General features: G+C 38.2%; 1 protein-coding gene across 3 annotated transcripts in view; it reads right to left on the reverse strand.

Annotated features, from left to right (window-relative positions):
• Window positions 1-8,385: 8,385 nt before the first annotated feature.
• The window catches only part of LOC124613942, a 58,739-nt gene continuing 43,874 nt past the window's right edge, over window positions 8,386-23,250 (reverse strand). For all 3 annotated transcript variants that reach the window (XM_047142697.1, XM_047142695.1, XM_047142696.1), the window contains one exon: window positions 8,386-9,239. In XM_047142697.1, coding sequence (XP_046998653.1) covers window positions 8,774-9,239 — 466 coding nt within the window. In that variant the 3' untranslated portion in view covers window positions 8,386-8,773. The remainder of the gene's footprint in view (window positions 9,240-23,250) is intronic.

Below are 23,250 nucleotides of genomic sequence, written 5' to 3' on the forward strand. Positions count from 1 at the left end.
TTACAATCATCACTTTTCAGGATGAACAATTCATTACAGGGATTCACTTCTATTATTCTATCATCCATTGTAGCCACCTTTTCACATTCCTCTCCAGTGGCAATTAAAATGTTCCTTATAGATCCAGTTTTCCCAGCCAGCATGCCTTAAGGACCTTTTCCGAGACATTTACTATGGCCAAGACTTACATCTTGAGTAATAACTGGCTAGGCTTTTAGTCTCCCAAATTAATTCCAATGGCTAGTCTCTTAATATGTTTAGCTTTGTTTTCTTTTAATACATTCAGTAGACACTCCTTAGACAATGAATATTTATTTACTTCCATGTTGCAAATAATGCCCCTAATATCCTCAACATACTTTGATTCTAATTGTGACATTAGATAGTTAAATTTAGTCTCTTCCGTAACAATTTTGCAAATGTTGAGCTGTGCCTCTACCTCACAGAAACAAATTTTGGGTTTCTCACTCCAAAAACATGGAATTTTGATGCTAGCCTTATTTGCTTCAAGGCAGTCCCTTTGATGCTTCTACTTGTCATCATCAGTGTCATCAGTTATAGCTGCTGTAAAGTGGTATATTTACTTGAACAAAAAAAAAAAGTTGCTTAACAATATTTACTTATAGTTTCCAATACACATCACTAATCACACAATGTCACTTTCTGTTGGTTTGTTTTTTCAAACAAGTTTTGCTGTTTTATTAGTCTTGCCATCTTCATAAAATTTATATGTTCTCTTCCAATTTCTATCACTGTGATTTCTACAGTCACATCATTCATGCGCCATGTCTCATGATCAACAGGCTATTTGTGACAGTGTCATTGGTCTTGTGGATGAAGGGAATTTGATGAGGTCAGTTGAGGGGGTAAAATATGGCATTCTTGAGTGCTCTGTACAACAAAGGATAAAACTTTATCAAGATTCTGGAGAGTCCAGTAGGCAAGTCGGAACTGGAATTTGGCACATTAACAACACCTGCCCAGGATAATAAGCTTGTAAACATGTTACAGCAAAACTGTTTTTTAAAAAGCAATGCAGTTGAAACATACTACTGTGGCCATGCAGTGGCTACAATTTGGTTATCAAATCTGCTGATTAGCATTTGCCAAGGACAATGTCAATCATGATTGGTGGAACATGATATTTTCCAATGAATTGGTATTGTCCTCAGCAAATAATGGTTCATTACGAGTATACAGGCCACAGGTTACTTGTTTCGACATCAAATACATCCACGAGTCATCTTGCAGTGGCTGTGTGCCTGTGACGGTTTGTGGCTGGATGTGTATTGATGGTCTTGGAATGCTTCACAGGATAAATGGTTGTCTTGATGCTCTCAGTAAACCCATAGCATGAGTAATATTATGATATCACCAATGCAGCAACTATATCCTGTAGAAGTAATCCATTTCCAGCAGGACAAGTGATGGTGCAGAAGTGTTTTGCAGAAGAGAATGAGATTTCTCTTCTCAGTTGGCCGCCTTCTGCACCAAACCTACATCCTATAAAAACATATAGACAGAGACAAAATCAAACATGTGGGAAAACTGGCCTAACTCTGTGCCAAGAACTCATGATGACCTTTGGAATGTTACCCTAGCTGCTTGGCAGGAGGTGGCACAAAATAAGAACTTTATTACCCATCTCACAGAGTCCCTTCCTAACAGATTGCAGACACTTATTGAAGCTGAAAACCTTAGGATAGGATTCAAGTGCTAAAGAAGCCACATGCTGAGCCCTTTTGAGTGCAGAAAATATCTTAAACCATGAACTATTAATTCTGTTAATTTCATGATTTCTAAATGTTAAACAAATTAACAGAGTAACAGAATCCATCCTGGATTTTCCATTGTTTGATTTTGCCTTAATGGAAGAAAATGTATTTAGCCAGACATGATCCAAACCTTGTCATCAGGCTGTTACCTACTACACTGATGAATATGGTACTGAGCTATGATGCATTATGCTGCATGTGCCAACATTTAGATACTTACCACTCTTGAAATCACATCACACAATGAAGTGACTTTACTAGTTCCGCAGTGCTATAAATGACGTGGTGCAGTTTTCATGGGTGTTTTGAGAAGGTGTGTCTTTATGCTAAGTGTCAAAGAGGAGTTAATCCTTTTAGTACACTCTTAGCTACAAGTGTTCTTTGCTTTCATGAGCAGATATGTGCACCCCATAATGTGATTGGGTTCTGCATAACATGGTGGGCAATTAAAATTTCAGCCACAGACATTTTTTGTGCCGTCAAGTGCACATGGCATATTTCTATCACAGTGATGTGTGTGATGTGCTGGCAGATAGGAGAGGGCTGTACACAGCGAAAGCAAGTAGCCTACAGGACAACAGAGTGTGACCACAAAACAGTACAGAAGTAATAGAGTGAAAAACTTTTCCCACTTTGTTAGCTCAGTACTGGATCATACCAGGTGAGTGGATCTACCCATGGTCTGCGTGCTGGAATGTTGCCATGTATGCCATTGCATTTGTTCCCATTGCAATAGACACTACAAATATCTTGGTCTGCAGCCGGTTTATGAATGCCATCATTTGAATGCTGAGTGGTACGAGGTAGCATTTCTGTACGAGTCCTGCTTCAACCTGACCTACACTGATGGCAGCTTGCATGTTAGATACTACTATGATGACACCATTCGGCAGCCAAACTGTTAAATGGCATAGCAAACAAACATTAAGTTTGATCATTTCCTGCAGCATTAGATACAATATGCACTTTCGAGTTCCGTGAATACAGGCCTGAAGCACTTCTCTGCTTTCTGGCAACTTCATATCCCATATTTCAGCAGAACACACAGAACATGAGGTACAAATCATCTTTAGAGAATGACAAGTACCAATGCTTCCATGCATATTCATCTGACATGCAGCCCATCTAACAATTCTTAGAAACAACTGGGTAACATATTGTTCATTACCATCCCCCACTGACTACTGCTGATGTATTGTGGGCTCACATACAAACTGCTGGGTAGGAACTTCATCTGGATTATATCCGTGTCGTCTGTGATCCCATACCCTGATATTTACTATAAATCCACAACAAAAGATATTATTGAGCATCATCAAACAGTAACATCAATCTATCCATGCTCGTGTAGTTCCCTTGCATGGTGCAGTGTGCATTTCACCCATTATCCTAGCGGCTGGGCCACTAATTTTATGTGGGTGGTGATCTATTCAGCACAGTCACACAGTGTCTCTTGATCTAGGCTTCTCAGATACACTGTCAACCTTTCCAGTGCATGGCCTGTTAGAAAACGATCAAACTGGATACTAATTTACTTGTCACAAGGAAACTGTTAATTCAAGCACTGGGTCTTCAAAATTTAGTAATATCTTTGGCAGTCTCTCTACACTTTTCCTTCAACTCAGAATTGTTGTTAATTGCTCATTCTGTCTTGAGATAAACTGATAACCTCGATGTCAGGTAATGTCCTATAACAGCATTCTTCCTACAAATGATTACTGTCCTGTACTTCCCTTGTGTGCAGTACAGATGTCAGACCTGTGCCATTCAACCACACACTACTCTGTTTGCAGTCATGTCAAAGTATTTCCTAATCAGTCAAAGGCAATGCCACATGCAAAAGTAGCCATGCCATCTAGCAGCTGTGTTACAACTTGTAACCAACCAGGTTGAAACTGTTCCACATGTTATGACTGTAATTCCGTTAACAAATAATTTTCCCCCTTTTCTCAAATCTCATACATTTTCTGAGAAGAGTACATGTGTGAGGTGTTCGAATATCTCGAAACCTCAACTAAACTTTATCCTACTTAAGATTCATTATTCATATTTTTGATGTGCTACACTTAGTTTTACTGGGAAACTAGTAAACTAGAAGATATATCTAATTGAATATTCTAGTACATGACATAATAAGAAAAAATGGGAAACTAGTAAACCAGAAGATATATCTAATTGAATATTCTAGTACATGACATAATAAGAAAAACAATGTGAGTTAAAATGTATTTCTGTGCATAGTGACACCTCTAGTTATAAATAATGATAGTTAAATAACTTATTCCAAATTCTGTACTAATTAATTTATGAGATAATTAATACTGAATTTCAGAATTAGCTACATTTTCCATTGCAGATTTTGCCTCAGTGCACATTAGATTCTGACCTATGCCACTGTAGTTTTGTTAGCCAGATTTTTATGCATCAGACGACATACTTTATTAATTGATTTAGTCATTAATTAAGATTTTTGCATAACTTACAATAAATTTCAATATGGTTTTTTTACTCATAAAAAAGATATTCCCCACGTGGATGCATAAAGTGATTCCACAACTTTTCTAAATTCCCAGATTGCCACATTTTTCATAACCCAAAATTTTATCACTACTTATAGTCCGTTTTGAGTAGCAAAATTCACATAACTAATTTACATTTAGTCACTGTTGCTAATAGCCATCTGCCTCCCATTTTCCTGAAACCCAGTATTTCAGAACCACACTTTATCCTCTTAGAAGACTGAAAGCAAGTGAGCTCACATGATTTTTGAGTGTGCCTTTGTGCTACTACCCATTCGTTTCTAGGTAAGTGTTGTCTACCATAACGTTTTTAAATATATCTAGAACTGTAATTGCTGTAAAACTACAAAAGACTGTGTAATATTTGTGTCTTCAGGTACACCATAAATTATGTTAGAATCGGTACACTCACAAATTGAAAAAAGCTATAACTTATTTTCCGTATCTGGAATTATTTAATGCGGTAATGCAACTAAAGATGATTTGTCTTGCAAAAATGAGCATAATTATTTTCCATAAAAGTATAAAATCACATATTTTGCCAAAGCATCTTAAAACTTGGATACTTCCCAGTACATTTAATGTTTAATAGTATGGTGCTAGCAATAAACTTTGTTTTTATATCATGGTTTAGAATAAGTTTCTGTATTCTGTTGCAAAGTATTACAGCAGCGTTCCTAGATATGTAAGACAAGTAGCTGGGAATTGCGTTAGCACCAAAATACAATTATAAACAGCTTCCATTCAGGAATTAGAATTTAAATATGTTCTATGGTCATTGTAAAGAGATTTCCATGAAAAATACATAAGTATTTTCTTTTGTCAATTGCCAGAGAATTCTTGTAAGTATTAACCAGACTGCACAACACAGTCCTCACATTTAGTTAACAATTTTTTTTTTTCTTCCCCTGCACTCAGATACTGAAAAACTCGGCAGAGATGGACCATTATTATAGATCCGTTCCCTGTGTCTCCTATCTGGGAAAGGAATGCAGACTGCCAACCCAAAAGAGTGGCCATGATTAACCTATCATGCACATTACCCATCACAGCCTTCATTTATATCCTTTTCAGTATAAACTATCTATACATCAAATTCATATTCAGCACAGAACCTTGCTGATGCACTACTTGCAGAGCAATCTGTTTAAAGACTGTTAGTGCCTGTTTGATAATATAAATGTTTTCACAATTTCAAAATCACTCGTATCAATATTTTCCCATTTATATTTGTAATACCATTTCAGTCCCTCAATCCCATAGATCTTAACTCTGTAACCATGTGCACAACATGCTCATAAACTCACAGAATCACTGAACAAATATCATTTCTGGCTATAACCTAAACAACACAAACAGTAAGGCTTTTATATTTTTACTGGCAGAATTCTTATAATGTTGTCCAACTATTAGCTATAGGCAAATTTAACACCAGTAAATTTTTATGCTTTTGTCCAATGAACATTTCTGTCATAGAAGGTTATCCGTTAATAACAAATCTACATACATCAATACTAGTATATGAAAAGGTAAATTAAATCATCTGATACTTTTAAATTACTTCTTCAATAAATGATACTGTCATACCCGTTTCTGAATTTTATATCTCACCTCACACTATTTTTCACAGCAACTGATATCACTTAATCTGACAAATACCGCAATTTCAATGAAAATTAGGCTGCAACAAGCTCACTCACAACCATTTATTAATGTATTCATTAACTATTTGGTGAACACTATAGTGACAGAACATCTCTAACAAAATGTGAACTTCACTAAACAGAATCTGCAAATACAGCATGTGTCAACTGCATCCAAAATAAAGCCACAGAGCAGTAGCAGTGTCTCCTTTATACGATACAAACAATTTATAATTTCTGAAAATTATTCACAAAACTGCTGAAACAAGATCAATGACACGTCACAGCAGCAAATCCAAACTGTATCCAAAAATTTAATTACAAGAGGTCATTTCAGGGCATTAGTACAACAAATTGAAAAGATATCTAGTGCTGTGGTATAACTGATGGGGGAAAAAATTGCACTTTTCTCGCACGTATAACGTGAACTGAAAACTAACTCTGCATTCCACCCTTAAGAAACTTCACAACTACTAGAAAATTAACTTCTTATCATTAGCACACACTCAACCTGACTCATTTCTTACATTCAGATTCTGACGACTACAAGCAGATGTTGTTAATAGAAACAAGGGTTTATTTTACATATTTTCACTCCCCTGTTTCTTAGGATATTATCTAATGAGGCCACGGGCTTCAAATAAACTAAGTATTTGTTCAGAAGAAGGGACCAATGAGATGAGTATGTAAAGGAGTAAACCGCCCTTAATAGTTTTTGTTGGTAACAATAAAAATCAGTTTTAGCTGAACTGTGATTTACATAATCACAAACATGAATGAAAAATAATATTCATGCAGATTTTGCCTCCTTGTCTGTAAGTCAAAGTGGAGTTATGTACCGAGGTGCAAAGTTGTTCAACAGGCTCCCATTTAACGTAAAAAGAAGGAGATTGGGAATCCCTACCAAATGAAAAAAAAAATTAAAGACATACCTCATTAGACACTTTTTTTTCATATTAGTTAATTGTCTTTAGTCAATGATTGACAATGCTTGTTAGCAATGTACCATGTAGCAGAGCTGATTATGCGAGTTATGATCAAAAAGTAACAGGAATTTTTGTTTTTCATAAAGAATATTTATTTATTTATTTGTCAATATCAACTTTGTCCCTTCAAAGTAATCCTCTTTGGACGTAATACACTTGTGCAAGCACTTTTTCCAATCTTGGAAGCACTTCTGGAACTCGCTTTTCGTTATGGTGTTCAGCTCCTTCAGTGATTGTGCTTTTGTATTATTAATGGTGGCAAAATTATCTCCTGTTATGGGTCCCTTCAGAGACTATAGAAGGAAATCACAAGGGGCCATGTCTGACAAATACGGTGGCTGAGACAACATAACAGTTTTGTTTTTTGCCAAAAGATCATGAACAATTGTTGAGGTGTGAGCATGAGCATTATCGTGAGGAAATTTCCATGAGCAGTTTTGCCACAGTTCTGGTTTTTTTTCCCTTCTGATTGCTTCATGCAAATGGCACATAGCTTCCAGGTAGTATTTTCTATTGACAGTAAGACTGTAAGGCACGAAATCATGGTGCATTATCCCTTTGTAGTCGAAGAAAAGAGTGAGAACAACTTCCCATTGATCGAACTAGTCGAATTTTTTTTTTTTTGTCCAGGATCTTTCCACTGGAATTATTGAGCCCTGGGTTCAATGTCATACATGTATATCCATGTTTTGGTCTCCTGTTATAACCATCTAAAGAAATTTTGGTTCATCATAGACTTCATATGACAATTTCTGACGATGTCTATGTGATACTGATTTTGGTTGAAATTCAATAATTTTGGAACAAACTTTGCTGCTAGATGTTTCATGCCAAAAATTTCCCAAAAATTGCTTGGCATGAGCCACATCATCAGCAATCTATCTGATGGTGATTTTCTAAACCATTTTTTTTTACTTCTTCCACATTGTCATCAGTAACTGATGTGCTAGGACATCCAGGGCAGTCATCATCTTTAACATATTCTTGTCCATTTTTGAAATTTTTATACTATTTGTAAAGTCCTGTCTTGCTCATAATAGATTCGCCAAAAGCCACAGTCGACATTTGAATGTGGTGCTGCACTTTACTCCATTTTTCAAACAGATTCTCAGAGCCATCTTTTTTGAAAGAAAAAATTCTCCGAGCATGCAAAAATGTGTATCGAATTTTCGGCCATCTACAATACACTAAATATTCAATATATGTGAAAATGCAAACATACATCAGGAATGTGTGTACCAACAATATAAATAGATTTGACCATTGGATGTATAAATACTGTGGAATTAAAAAATTCCCATTACTTTCTGATCACACGGTGTACAGCAACAGAAGTATAGTGAATTGTGAGCAGGTCACTGCTGTTACAGTTGTAGGTAACAGATTTTTTTGAACCCCCCCAAGTAATAACTTTCCTTTTAATTTACTAGGTTAAATTTAGCTATGATAATCACAAATCACATTAAGCAGGATACTGATAGTTTATTATTAATAGGATACAGCGTCCACATTAAGTTTCTGTGAGTTGCTAGTCTTCTGATAATGTATACGTGGATCAGTTCCACATTTGTGAAGGTTCTCCTTCTTGATGGGATCTACAAAATGTGATGAATGAATAAGTGAACAAATCAACTGGGTTTTATTTATAAATAAATTTAAATACAATTCATTTCCTTTATGTGCATTTGTTGTTTTCAGGTTCAGAAGGAAAAAAATTTGCTAATATTTCAATATTGCAAATACTGAGGAAATCATTTGACATTTTAAATTTCTGTCTCTTTAAAATAGCTCATATTCTCAATAATAACAACAGTAACAGCAGCAGCAGCAAAAACAACATCAGCTGCTACTCACTGCTTGAAAAATTTTAGTATCTTCTTCAAAAACACATCACCCTCAGACTTACACTCAAATTCAAGAACTGTTCTTTGTTCTTGGCTAGGATATGACACCAAACTTTTCATACGAATGATTTCTCCATTTTCACCCTCAACATTTTGTAACCAAACGGAATTGAAGAAGAATGTGTCTACAAGAGTCTGAACTACAGATGCCTGCGGGCTATCATGTTTAACTGAAACAACCAATACAGCTTTATCTTTAGAGTACTTTGCACAAACAGAAGCAGCGTCCAGCAAAGATCCACAGATCAGTGCATTCAGCATCTCATTTTCATGTTTTTCAGTGGATGGATGAGAACGATCATTCATAATACAATAATCTTCCAATCCTTCCAACAATATAACATATGGAATGGATGCATGTGTGTGGATAGTGTAAAGGAACTTCAGAAGATCCTGCCATGTTGGTAGGTACCTGAAATATGACATTGCAAAATTATGTCAAAGTTTAATTTAATCTATCAAAAAGTCAGCTTTTCTCACTACTTTTAATTAAACATTTACAGTGTTTATAAAGATGCTGTTATTCAATGAAACAGAACTTCATCTTCAAACAACCAAGGAAGCAAAATACATTCATTATATGTTGTATTGGATACAGAAAAATCTCAAGGACAGGGGGCTAAAGATATCTTGAGCTACCTTTACTTTTACCACAATAAAAAATAATCAAGTCACATGCAAAGTCTCAGAAAGTTTTATTTAAACTGATTATACACATATACAAGACAATGCAATCTTATGATATAAAAAAGTTACAATTGTGGTTCTCTTTCTTAAATGACAAATTCTATGCTACTATTCTTCTTGGCAAATTGGTTAATTACATCATCAATAGGACAACAGGCAATGTGAGAAGCCCCACAAGGGGGATGGGGTGCCCCCATATGTATCCGCCACTGGTTGTAATACAGTTTCATAATCGACAAACCAAAGTCGATCAGGACATCTAAAACAACAGACATTTTGAACCTAACCAAAATTTTTATATCCCAGGAATTCGATTCGTTTTATACATAAGACTTATTTATAATATCTGTACATTATCACTGAAAACCTGTATTATAGGAGTCATGTAAGAAATCAATATTCTGACAGTTGAAACCACTTTAATACATTATCCCATATTTTGTCACCATGAACAGAGGATCAATCACAACTACAGACCACTGTAGGATGACAAGTTTAATGGGGGACCCACTCACTTAGCCAATTCCAAAATTATGTCACTTATGGTAAAAGGAAGCTGTTGCGTAACATTCACATTCGGTTAACAATTCTTTTCAAAAGAAACATTTATTCAGCAGATGACATAGGACAAAATATAATGTACAGATGTGGCATCACAATAATACAAAGGTTGCTTGATAAGTCTGTGTAAGACCCAAAGAAAATTTTTCTTTCTTAATGTTTGTGAAGTATAAAATGTATGGACCAGAGAGTCCATAAATGTTAATATGTACTTGTAATGTTTTCTATGATAATAAAGGAAGGTGCAGCCTTCACAGTTTTCTGTGGCCAGCAGGGAGATTCCTCACTCTTTTGCTATGTTAGCATCTATCAGGTTAGCTCTCAAGACCCATGAATATATTTACGGATATATAAATTAATACCTTTCAGATTTATTTATCCTTTGCACTATTCTCTTGCAACTTCCTGACAGATTAAAAGTGTGCGGCAGACCCCAGACTCAAACTCAGGACCTTTGCCTCTCACAGGCAAGAGCTCTGCTGGCTGAACTATCCAAGCATGACTCAAGACCCACCCTCACAATTTTACTTCTGCCAGTACAGGTCGTGAGTCATGCTTTGGTAGTTCGGTCGGTAGAGCACTTGCCCACGAAAGTCAAAGATCCCAAGTTTGAGTCTTGTCCGGCTAGCAGCTTCAATCTGCAAGGAGTTTCATGTCTGCACACACACTGCACTACAGAGTGAAAATTTCATTCTGGAATCTCTTGTAGTTATCAGCTTTGTTTGCAGCTGTTCATTAAAGAAATGCAAAAGTACAGACATGCAGCAGTTCAAGATTGCCATGATCCAAATACTGAATAGTAAAATTATCAGATCCTTTATTATGCACCAATGAACTGGCAGTCTCTCAGAAATGAAGTTCAACACTGAATTAACCATAAAACATAACACAACTGACCAATCATGTTATGCACTTGCCTTTTCAAAATTATGTTGGACCACATCAGTGACTTTGCACTTCTCTCCAATATCACTCTGGAGTAAAGGGAAATCACAGCAGGAATCAACAAGCACTCCTCAGCTAATTTCAATTAACATTACTGAATTGATTTCCTACTAGAATGTGTAGGTGTATTCTCTTCCCAGTAGATGAATTCACAATTGCAATTAATGACTACCATCAGCTCTAGAATAGAATGCTGACAATGAGGATTTATACCGGACGTGAAGCCGGATTTCCCACTTTCGCGTGCAGTCGCCTTACCATTTGGCTATCTGTGCAAGACTCATGGCCAGGCAATTGCTCGCGGTAAGCGGAAAATCCAGGTTTGAGTCCTGGCGAGAAATCTGGGTTCAGTCCCGGTCTGGCACAAATTTTCATTGTCGTCTTTCCATTTTACACCTGATTGTAGTCATTATTTGCATTTGCAAATTCATCTAATGTGTTTCATAATGGCTGTGATCACCACAGTGCATTGTCATCAGAATAACACAGGCATTGCAATATCGTATTCTCTTCCTTCCATCTTTGCAAATATGCAAGGTAGCAATGAATTAGTCAGTGTGTCAGCTGCAATTGAAAATGGAGAAAACCGAGTTCCATGCTGTTATTAAACATTGGAGTGCTGTACAAATCAATACACAGTATAAAGTAGTTCATGCAGACTCTATCCCGTCATTGAAAACAATTGAGTTTTGGATTAATGAATTTAAATCTAGTCTGACAAGCACTGGAAATGAAGCACGTTATGGCTGTCCATCTGATATCCCCACAAAGAAAACCACTAACAAAATCCACAATATGGTAATGCAATACTGTAGAATAAAAATTCATGAAACTGCTGAGACTGTAGGCATCTCAACTGAACAAGCGCATAACATCCTGAACAAAGAATTTGTTCTGAAGAAGCTGTGCGCAAGATGAGTGTCACAATTGCTCACCATCGAGTATAAGACACACTTGAATTTTGGAGGAAATTTTTTTGAAGAAAAATGTGCATCTTATAATCTGTAAAAAAAACGGTATCATTGTACCCAGATTTGACGATGATGCTACCCACAATTGATACCAATCCTCCCAGTTGGTATTCCATAGCCCACCCATATCTTCACAACATCCTAGTCCATACTTTTGTCACAACAGCTCCCATCTCTTTGCCACATGGGTTACACCCCTATAGAACACCCACATGCAAAATCTGTCTGATGCAACCACCCAGCACATCCTACTTCAGTCCTGTAAAGGTTTATCCTACGCTATACAAGGCAGGGACATGTGAAAGCAACCATTTACCAGGTTTGCTGAAATTCCTGCACAGAATTTTAGGTGTTTAATTAATTTGTATAGCACAATTTCCTATGATGACTGAAGGGCATAGTATAACAGCTATCGACAATTTGTTTTTGGATCCAACAACATGTTGTGGCTTAGCTGTAAAACAATAGCCACTTGTTTACTTGACCATGATAGTCGAATGTTAATAAAATATACAGACCAGCTTGTTAAATATCACATAAGAGAAGTATTGTATCACAGAATCACAAAAAATGATATGATCAGTGTTTAGAGAGAAATTATGTGAAGAATGTTCAGGAAAAATTTATAAAGCAGACAGTGTTGACAGAAAATTTAATTCTTTCTTAAACATATTGCTACAGCATTTTGAGTCTCATTTTCCCCTAACACAAATATGGGCAAAATCAAACAAAAATGAAGAAACGGTTCGCTAACTCTTAGGATTAAAGTACTTGTGCTAAGAAGAAAGAGCTCTATCTAATTTAATAGACAAGCAGCAGTCAAGAGCTGAAACTAGATCATCATCAAAATTGTAAAATCCTCCAGTCTGCCATCAGAAAAAATTGTGTACTTAACTTTAAACAAAAGTAAAAATTACAGGGTTATTACAAATGATTGAAGCGATTTCACAGCTCTACAATAACTTTATTATTTGAGATATTTTCACAATGCTTTGCACACACATACAAAAACTCAAAAAGTTTTTTTAGGCATTCGCAAATGTTCGATATGTGCCCCTTTAGTGATTCGGCAGACATCAAGCCGATAATCAAGTTCCTCCCACACTCGGCGCAGCATGTCCCCATCAATGAGTTCGAAAGCATCGTTGATGCGAGCTCGCAGTTCTGGCACGTTTCTTGGTAGAGGAGGTTTAAACACTGAATCTTTCACATAACCCCACAGAAAGAAATCGAACGGGGTTAAGCCGGGAGAGCGTGGAGGCCATGACATGAATTGCTGATCATGATCTCCACCACGACCGATCCATCGGTTTTCCAATCTCCCATTTAAGAAATCCCGAACATCACGATGGAAGTGCAGTGGAGCACCATCCTGTTGAAAGATGAAGTCGGCGCTGTCGGTCTCCAGTTGTGGCATGAGCCAATTTTCCAGCATGTCCAGATACACGTGTCCCGTAATGTTTTTTTCGCAGAAAAAAAAGGGGCCGTAAACTTTAAACTGTGAGATTGCACAAAACACGTTAACTTTTGGTGAATTGCGAATTTGCTGCACGAATGCATGAGGATTCTCTACTGCCCAGATTCGCACATTGTGTCTGTTCACTTCACCATTAAGAAAAAATGCTGCTTCATCACTGAAAACAAGTTTCGCACTGAACGCATCCTCTTCCATGAGCTGTTGCAACCGCGCCGAAAATTCAAAGTGTTTGACTTTGTCATCGGGTGTCAGGGCTTGTAGCAATTGTAAACGGTAAGGCTTCTGCTTTAGCCTTTTCCGTAAGATTTTCCAAACTGGCGGCTGTGGTACGTTTAGCTCCCTGCTTGCTTTATTCGTCGACTTCTGCGGGCTACGTGTGAAACTTGTCCGCACGCGTTCAAACGTTTCTTCGCTCACTGCAGGTCGACCCGTTGATTTCCCCTTACAGAGGCATCCAGAAGCTTTAAACTGCGCATACCATCGCCGAATGGAGTTAGCAGTTGGTGGATCTTTGTTGAACTTCGTCCTGAAGTGTTGTTGCACTGTTATGACTGACTGATGTGAGTGCATTTCAAGCACGACATACGCTTTCTAGTCTCCTGTCGCCATTTTGTCACTTCGTTCTCGAGTGCTCTGGCGGCAGAAACCTGAAGTGCGGCTTCAGCCGAACAAAACTTTATGGGTTTTTCTACGTATCTGTAGTGTGTCGTGACCATATGTCAATGAATGGAGCTACAGTGAATTTATGAAATCGCTACAATCATTTGTAATAGCCCTGTACTTCAAGAATAAGGCAAAAACTATTTAGAACATTAAAGAAGAAATACACAAATATAGTAACCTGAATGAAATTGATCCCCAGAGAACAGCTTTAGCAGATATTGCGACACTTGCAAATCAATGCCCATCAACTTCAATGACTACTTTCCACCGAGGCACAAACATTGCACCCACTTGCAAATAACCAAATACAGATACATTTGATCTGTTTGTGCAGACACTACATGAACCACAACCAGACATTAGTTTCAAAATACAGCCCCTAAGCAGATTTAAAAGATCATCAGATAATTAGAAAGTAGTAATTCTGCTGACAATGATGGAATTTCAATCAGAATATAAAAATCTTATACAATTTGATAGGGTTACTTTTGAGCTACATTTTAATAAATTATGACTCACGGCAAATTTTGTGACAGACTTAAATATGCTGTAGTAACATCCATTCACAAAAATGGAGACAGAAAAGCACATCTCATTACAGACCTGATTTGCTCCTTCCTGCCTTTTCAAAAGTATTTGAGAAAGTAGCCTATGATAGAATACTCAATGATTTAATTGAACACAACTTGTTAACTACCCTTCAGTTTGGCTTTCGTGCTGCATTCTCTGTGGAGAGAGTGATACTAGGCCTCATAATGAAACAGAGCTAAACGAGAAAAATTATCCAGTGGGACACAAAAATTCTACTCAGCAAACTAAAGAGATATGATATTACTGAAATCTTCATGCATGGGTCGAATATTACCTTTAAACAGAAAGCAGAAACCATTCAGGTTCACCATAACAAGCTCTGGAAGTTTTTCTACTCCCAAATGATCTTCCTGCTCTTCTGCCTTTTAAATACATACATTCTGTTGATGATTGGTCACGAAGATTAATGGATTAGGGGATTCACCACAGCATAATGCATGCCATACCATGAGGAACTTGCGCTGGCATAACATGGGAGGGAGGGAACAGTAAGACCAGAAGACCAAGAACAAAGTGCTCGGACTGAAATAGATGTTAAGAAGCATTGACAGAAACAATGTTCAAGAGTGGATTCCAATTCAAGGTTAAAAGATATCAATATTAAGATTCCCTAATGACATTGCTATCCTCAGTGAAAATTAAGAAGAATTACAAGACCCATTGAACGTAATAAACAGCTTAATGAGTACAGAATATGAACTATGAGTGAAACAAAGAAAGACAAAAGTACTGAGAAGTAGCAGAAATGAGAACAGCAAGAAACTTTAACATCAGAACTGAGGATCATGGAGTATACGAAGTTAAGGAATCTGCAACTTAGGCAACAAAATAACCCATGATGGAAGCGGCAAGGATGACATAACAACCAGGCTAGCACTGGAAAAAAGAGCATTTCTAGCCAAGAGAAGTCTAATAGTATCAAACATAGGGCTAAATCTGAGGAAGAAATTTCTGAGAATGTACATTTGGAGCACAGCATTGTATGGTAGTGAATCATGGACTGTGGGAAAGCGGAACAGAAGAGAATTGAAACATTTGAGATATAGTGCTGCAGAAGGACATTGAAAACTAGGTGGATTGATATAGTAAGGAATGAGGAGGTTCTCCACTGAATGTCAGGAAAGGAATACATGGAAAACACTGAGAAGAAGAAGGGACAGGATAATAGGACAAATATCAAGACATCAGGATACAAAGTTTCACTGAAGCAATGATGTAAGATGATTTCATTGCCTCTTGTGCAAGAAAATATTGACTTTATTGAAAATAACATAATTACTGATGAACGATAAACAGTAATATTTCCCTGTGAGGGCTTTCAGTGCTCTGATATGCTCATAAATAATCTTGGAATATACCATGTTAGTCTTATGCAGACAGTCATTCAAAGATGGTCTATGTTCAGTAGTGCATAAACACACAGATCATGCAATACTAGTTGAAGGTGACTTTAACCTACAAAGTACAGACCAGGATGCCTATGGATTCATTGAAGGGGGTACAGACATACAGCCAGGCGAAGTACTTTTTAACTCTTTTCTGAAAACTCTTTTGAGTAGCTAGCTCAGCAGTCCACACGCAATGAAAATATCTTAGATCTTGTAGCTATGAATAGGTTAGACCTTATCAACAGTGTCAGTATAGAAACAGGAATTAGTGATCATGATGTCATTACAGCAACTATAGTTACAAAAGTTAATGAATCAGTCAAGAAGGTTATGAGAGTGTTTGTGCTAGATACAGCAGATAAGACAGTGAACTGACATCACTTCGTTCCAGTAACATGGTCATAGGGGAATTATGGTCAAAGTTTAAGCAGACTGTAAATAATGGTCTGGAGCATTATGTGTCTAATATGTGGACAAGGGATGGAAAAGATCTACCTTGGCTTAATAACAAAAATCTATAAGATGCTGAGGAAGGAGAAGCTGCTGCACCCACAGGTCGAAAGAGAATGCACAAATAATGACAAGCTTCATTTGTCTGTGGAAAGACCTATGTGCGAAGCATACAACTATCACTCTACGGCATTGGCTCCTTACCTAGCTTGCATTTATTGTGAATATTTCGCCCAGGACAAAGTTCCAAGTGACTGGACAAAAGCGCAGGTTACTCCTGCATGTTGTTTTTGTTGTGGCCTCTACCACTGTCATACCTAATATGCTTTATACATTGAAGTGACAAAGAATCTGTTATAGGCATGTTGTTGTTGTTGTGGCCTCTACCACTGTCATACCTAATATACTTTATACATTGAAGTGACAAAGAATCTGGTATAGGCATGCATATTCAAATGCAGAGATATGTAAACAGGTAGAATACAGTGCTAAGTAGCAAAAGATCTGGCAAAGAACTCAAGAAAACTTTGTTCATATGTAAAATCACTAAGCAAGTCTAAGGCTTCCATTCAGTCCTTTGTTAACCAGTCTGATGTGGCATTTGAAGGTAGTAAAACGAAAGCTGAAGCTTTAAATTTCACATTCAAGAAATCATTCACATAGGAGAATTGCACAAACATTCCATCATTTGACCACTGGACAGACTTCCGTGTGGATGACATACTAATAAGCATCTATGGCATAGAGAAACAGCTGAAGGATTTGAAAGCAAATAAATCAACAGGTCTGGGTGGAATCCCAGTTCTGTTTTACACAGAGTTCTCTACTGCACTGGCTACTTACCTAGCTTGCATTTATTGTGAATATTTCGCCCAGGACAAAGTTCCAAGTGACTGAAAAAAAGCACAGGTTACTCCTGCATGTTGTTGTTGTTGTGGCCTTCAGTCCAAAGACTGGTTTGATGCAGCTCTCCATGCTACTCTATCCTGTGGAGGCTTCTTCATCTCCCAGTACCTATTGCAACCTACATCCTTCTGAATCTGCTTAGTGTATTTCTCTTGGTCTCCCTCTACAAATTTTACCCTCCGTGCTGCCTTCCAAAACTAAATTGGTAATCCCTTGATGCCTCAGAACATGTCCTACCAACCAATCCCTTCTTCTAGTCAAGTTGTGTCACAAATTTCTCTTCTACCCAATTCTATTCAATACCTCCTCATTAGTTATGTGGTCTACCCATCTAATCTTCAACATTCTTCTGTAGCACCACATTTTGAAAGCTTCTATTGTCTTCTTGTTTAAACTATTTATCGTCCATGTTTCACTTCCAAGCATGGCTACACTCCATACAAATACTTTCAGAAACGACTTCCTGTCACTTAAATCTATACTCGATGTTAACAAATTTCTCTTCTTCTGAAACGGTGTCCTTGCCATTGCCAGTCTACATTTTGTATCCTCTCTACTTCGACCATCATCAGTTATTTTGCTCCCCAAATAGCAAAACTCATTTACTACTTTAAGTGTCTCATTTCCTAATCTAATTCCCTCAGCATCACCCGATTTAATTCGACTACATTCCATTATCCTCATTTTGCTTTTGTTGATGTCCATCTTATATCCTCCTTTCAAGACACTGACCATTCAGTTCAACTGCTCTTCCAGGTCCTTTGCTGTCTCTGACAGAACTGCAATGTCATCGGCAAACCTCAAAGTTTTTATTTCTTCTCCGAGGATTTTAATTCCTACTTCAAATTTTTCTTTTGTTTCCTTTACTACTTGCTCAATATACAGATTGAATTACATCAGGGATAGGCTACAAACCTGTCTCACTCCCTTCCCAACCAATACTTCCCTTTCATGCCCCTCAACTCTTGTAACTGCCATCTGATTTCTGTACAAATTGTAAATAGCCTTTCGCTCCTTGTATTTTTACCCCTGCCACCTTCAGAATTTGAAAGAGAGTATTCCAGTCAGCATTGTCAAAAGCTTTCTTTATGTCTACAAATGCTAGAAACGTAGGTTTGACTTTCCTTATTCTATCTTCTAAGATAAGTCATAGGGTCAGTATTTCCTCACATGTTTCAACATTTCAAAGGAATCCAAACTGATCTTCCCTGAGGTTGGCTTCTACCAATTTTTCCATTCGTCTGCAAAGAATTCATGTTAGTATTTTGCAGCTGTGACTTAATAAATGGATAGTTTGGTAATTTTCACATCTGTCAACACCTGCTTTCTTTGGGGTGGGAATTATTATATTCTTCTTGAAGTCTGAGGGTATTTAGCCTGTCTCATACATCTTCCTCACCAGATGGTAAAGTTTTGTCAGGGCTGGCTCTCCCAAGGCTATCAGTAGTTCTAATGGAATGTTGTCTAGGCCTAGTGCCTTGTTTTCACTTAGATCTTTCAGTGCTAAGTCAAACTCTTCACGTAGTATCATATTCCTATCTCATCTTCATCTACATGCTCTTCCATTTCCATAATATTGTCCTCAAGAACATCACCCTTGTATAGACCCTCTATATACTCCTTCCACCTTTCTGCTTTCCCTTCTTTGCTTAGAACTGTGTTTCCATATGAGCTTTCAATATTCATACAAGTGATTCTGCATATAAGAAGGGACCCACAAAATTACAGACCAATATCCCTAACTTCATCTACATCTACATCTACATTGATACTCCGCAAGCCACCCAACGGTGTGTGGCGGAGGGCACTTTACGTGCCACTGTCATTACCTCCCTTTCCTGTTCCAGTCGCGTATGGTTCGCCGGAAGAACGACTGTCTGAAAGCCTCCGTGCGCGCTCTAATCTCTCTAATTTTACATTCGTGATCTCCTCGGGAAGTATAAGTAGGGGGAAGCAATATATTCGATACCTCATCCAGAAACGCACCCTCTCGAAACCTGGCGAGCAAGCTACACCGCGATGCAGAGCGCCTCTCGTGCAGAGTCTGCCACTTGAGTTTATTAAACATCTCCGTAACGCTATCACGGTTACCAAATAACCCAGTGACGAAACGCGCCGCTCTTCTTTGGATCTTCTCTATCTCCTCCGTCAACCCGACCTGGTACGGATCCCACACTGATGAGCAATACTCAAGTATAGGTCGAACGAGTGTTTTGTAAGCCACCTCCTTTGTTGATGGACTACATTTTCTAAGCACTCTCCCAATGAATCTCAACCTGGTACCCGCCTTACCAACAATTAGTTTTATATGATCATTCCACTTCAAATCGTTCCGTACGCATACTCCCAGATATTTTACAGAAGTAACTGCTACCAGTGTTTGTTCCGCTATCATATAATCATACAATAAAGGATCCTTCTTTCTATGTATTCGCAATACATTACATTTGTCTATGTTAAGGGTCAGTTGCCACTCCCTGCACCAAGTGCCTATCCGCTGCAGATCTTCCTGTATTTCGCTACAATTTTCTAATGCAGCAACTTCTCTGTATACTACAGCATCATCCGCGAAAAGCCGCATGGAACTTCCGACACTATCTACTAAGTCATTTATATATATTGTGAAAAGCAATGGTCCCATAACACTCCCCTGTGGCACGCCAGAGGTTACTTTAACGTCTGTAGACGTCTCTCCATTGATAACAACATGCTGTGTTCTGTTTGCTAAAAACTCTTCAATCCAGCCACACAGCTGGTCTGATATTCCGTAGGCTCTTACTTTGTTTATCAGGCGACAGTGCGGAACTGTATCGAACGCCTTCCGGAAGTCAAGAAAAATAGCATCTACCTGGGAGCCTGTATCTAATATTTTCTGGGTCTCATGAACAAATAAGGCGAGTTGGGTCTCACACGATCGCTGTTTCCGGAATCCATGTTGATTCCTACATAGTAGATTCTGGGTTTCCAGAAATGACATGATACGCGAGCAAAAAACATGTTCTAAAATTCTACAAGAGATCGACGTAAGAGATATAGGTCTATAGTTTTGCGCATCTGCTCGACGACCCTTCTTGAAGACTGGGACTATCTGTGCTCTTTTCCAATCATTTGGAACCCTCCGTTCCTCTAGAGACTTGCGGTACACGGCTGTTAGAAGGGGGGCAAGTTCTTTCGCGTACTCTGTGTAGAATCGAATTGGTATCCCGTCAGGTCCAGTGGACTTTCCTCTATTGAGTGATTCCAGTTGCTTTTCTATTCCTTGGACACTTATTTCTATGTCAGCCATTTTTTCGTTTGTGCGAGGATTTAGAGAAGGAACTGCAGTGCGGTCTTCCTCTGTGAAACAGCTTTGGAAAAAGGTGTTTAGTATTTCAGCTTTACGCGTGTCATCCTCTGTTTCAATGCCATCATCATCCCGTAGTGTCTGGATATGCTGTTTCGAGCCACTTACTGATTTAACGTAAGACCAGAACTTCCTAGGATTTTCTGTCAAGTCGGTACATAGAATTTTACTTTCGAATTCAATGAACGCTTCACGCATAGCCCTCCTTACGCTAACTTTGACATCGTTTAGCTTCAGTTTGTCTGAGAGGTTTTGGCTGCGTTTAAACTTGGAGTGGAGCTCTCTTTGCTTTCGCAGTAGTTTCCTAACTTTGTTGTTGTACCACGGTGGGTTTTTCCCGTCCCTCACAGTTTTACTCGGCACGTACCTGTCTAAAACGCATTTTACGATTGCCTTTAACTTTTTCCATAAACACTCAACATTGTCAGTGTCGGAACAGAAATTTTCGTTTTGATCTGTTAGGTAGTCTGAAATCTGCCTTCTATTACTCTTGCTAAACAGATAAACCTTCCTCCCTTTTTTTATATTCCTATTAACTTCCATATTCAGGGATGCTGCAACGGCCTTATGATCACTGATTCCCTGTTCTGTACATACAGATTCGAAAAGTTCGGGTCTGTTTGTTATCAGTAGGTCCAAGATGTTATCTCCACGAGTCGGTTCTCTGTTTAATTGCTGTTTGTTGCAGAAGTCTTGAATTTATTCTCAGCTCAAATAAAATAAACTTTATTGAGACTGACTAGCTTATGTCCATGAATCAGGTTTTAGAAAGCATCGCTCATGCGAACTCAGCTTGCCCTTTTTTCACATGATACACTGTAGACTATGGATGAAGGGCAACAGGCTGATTCCATATTTCTAGACTTCCAGAAAGCATTTGACACAGTGTCCCACTGAAGGCTTTTAATGAAGCATATGGAGTAAGTTCACCTATATGGAGTAAGTTCACCTATATGTGAGTGGCTTGAAGATTTCTTAACTACTGGAACCCATTATGTTGTCCTCAAGGGCGAGTGTTCATCAGAGACAAAGGTATCGTCAGCAGTGCCCCAGGAAAGTATGATAGGACCAACGTTGTTCTCTACATAAATAAATGATTTGGTGAGTTCGGTGGATGGCAATCTGCAGTTGTTTGCTGTGGATGTTGGGTGTATGGTAACGAGTCGAAGTTGAGTGGCTGTCAGAAGATACAAGATGGCTAGACAAAATTTCTAGTTGGTGTGATGAATGGCAGCTAGCTCTAAATGTGGAAAAATATAAGTTAATGTGGATGGGTAGGAATAACAAACCTGTAATATTTGGGTACAATATTAGCAGTGTTCTGCTTGACACAGTGAAGTCGTTTAAATGTCAGGGCGTAACGTTGCAAAGCAATATGACATGGAACATACATGTGAGAACTGTGGTAGGAAAGGCAGATGGTCAACTTCAGTTCATTGGGAGTAGCAAAGTATGGTTCCCATGTAAAGGAGACAGCATATAGGATATTAGTGTGACCTATTCTTGAGTATTTTTTGGGTGTTGGGGATCTGTACCAAGTCAGATTGTGGGAGGACATCGAGGCAGTTCAGAGGCGAGCTGCTAGATTTGTTACCGGTAGGTTCAAACAACACATAAGTGTTACGGAGACGCTTCAGGAACTCAAATGGGAATACCTGGAGGGAAGGCAACATTCTTTACAATGAATACTTTTGAGAACATATAGAGAGCTGGCATTTGAAGCTGACTGCCGAACGATCCTACTGCTGCCAACATACATTGCACATACGGACTGGGGAGTTAAGATATGAGAAATTAGGGTTCATATGGAAGCATATAGACAGCTATTTTCCCTTTCTCTATTTGCAAGTGGAACAAGGAGTGAGGATGGGGCAGAGGGGGGGGGGGGGGGGGGGAGAGGGGGGGCACAATGACTAGCAGTGAGCTATGGTACCCTCCACCATGCACCATATGGTGGCTTGCAGAGTATCTAAGTAGATGTAAATGTAGATAAGCAGCAATGTCTTGTAATTTAACGTTAAAGGAGGAAGTCTTTGTAATTCATTACATAACAGAAGGCATCCACTAGACAAAATCTTAATCTGAGGAAGCTAAGTCAGAATTCTGACCAAATAATTATATCTAAAAGTATGTATTAGAAAAGTATTGATCTGAGAATATACCAGAAGTTTATGAATACTAAGATACTTTCATTTATCATTCTCAGTGATCCCCTGAATTTTATATGAGGTGTTGCCCACATCCATTGGAATGAATGAGAACTGATCTGGTAAAAGAGCCTGCATGCAGCCACGACTATAGCATGAGGAATTTTGCTCTCTTATTTGAAATTATGAAATCTATGGGATGACGAATCATGTATCATTAAGCTGATGTCATTGTGCAAGTACAGACTCTGGTGGATCCAATGCAAGAAGAGTACAGACAATTTACAGTTTCAG

Source organism: Schistocerca americana, chromosome 4, assembly GCF_021461395.2.
Source record: "Schistocerca americana isolate TAMUIC-IGC-003095 chromosome 4, iqSchAmer2.1, whole genome shotgun sequence".
In the NCBI taxonomy this organism is placed as follows: Eukaryota; Metazoa; Arthropoda; class Insecta; order Orthoptera; family Acrididae; genus Schistocerca; species Schistocerca americana.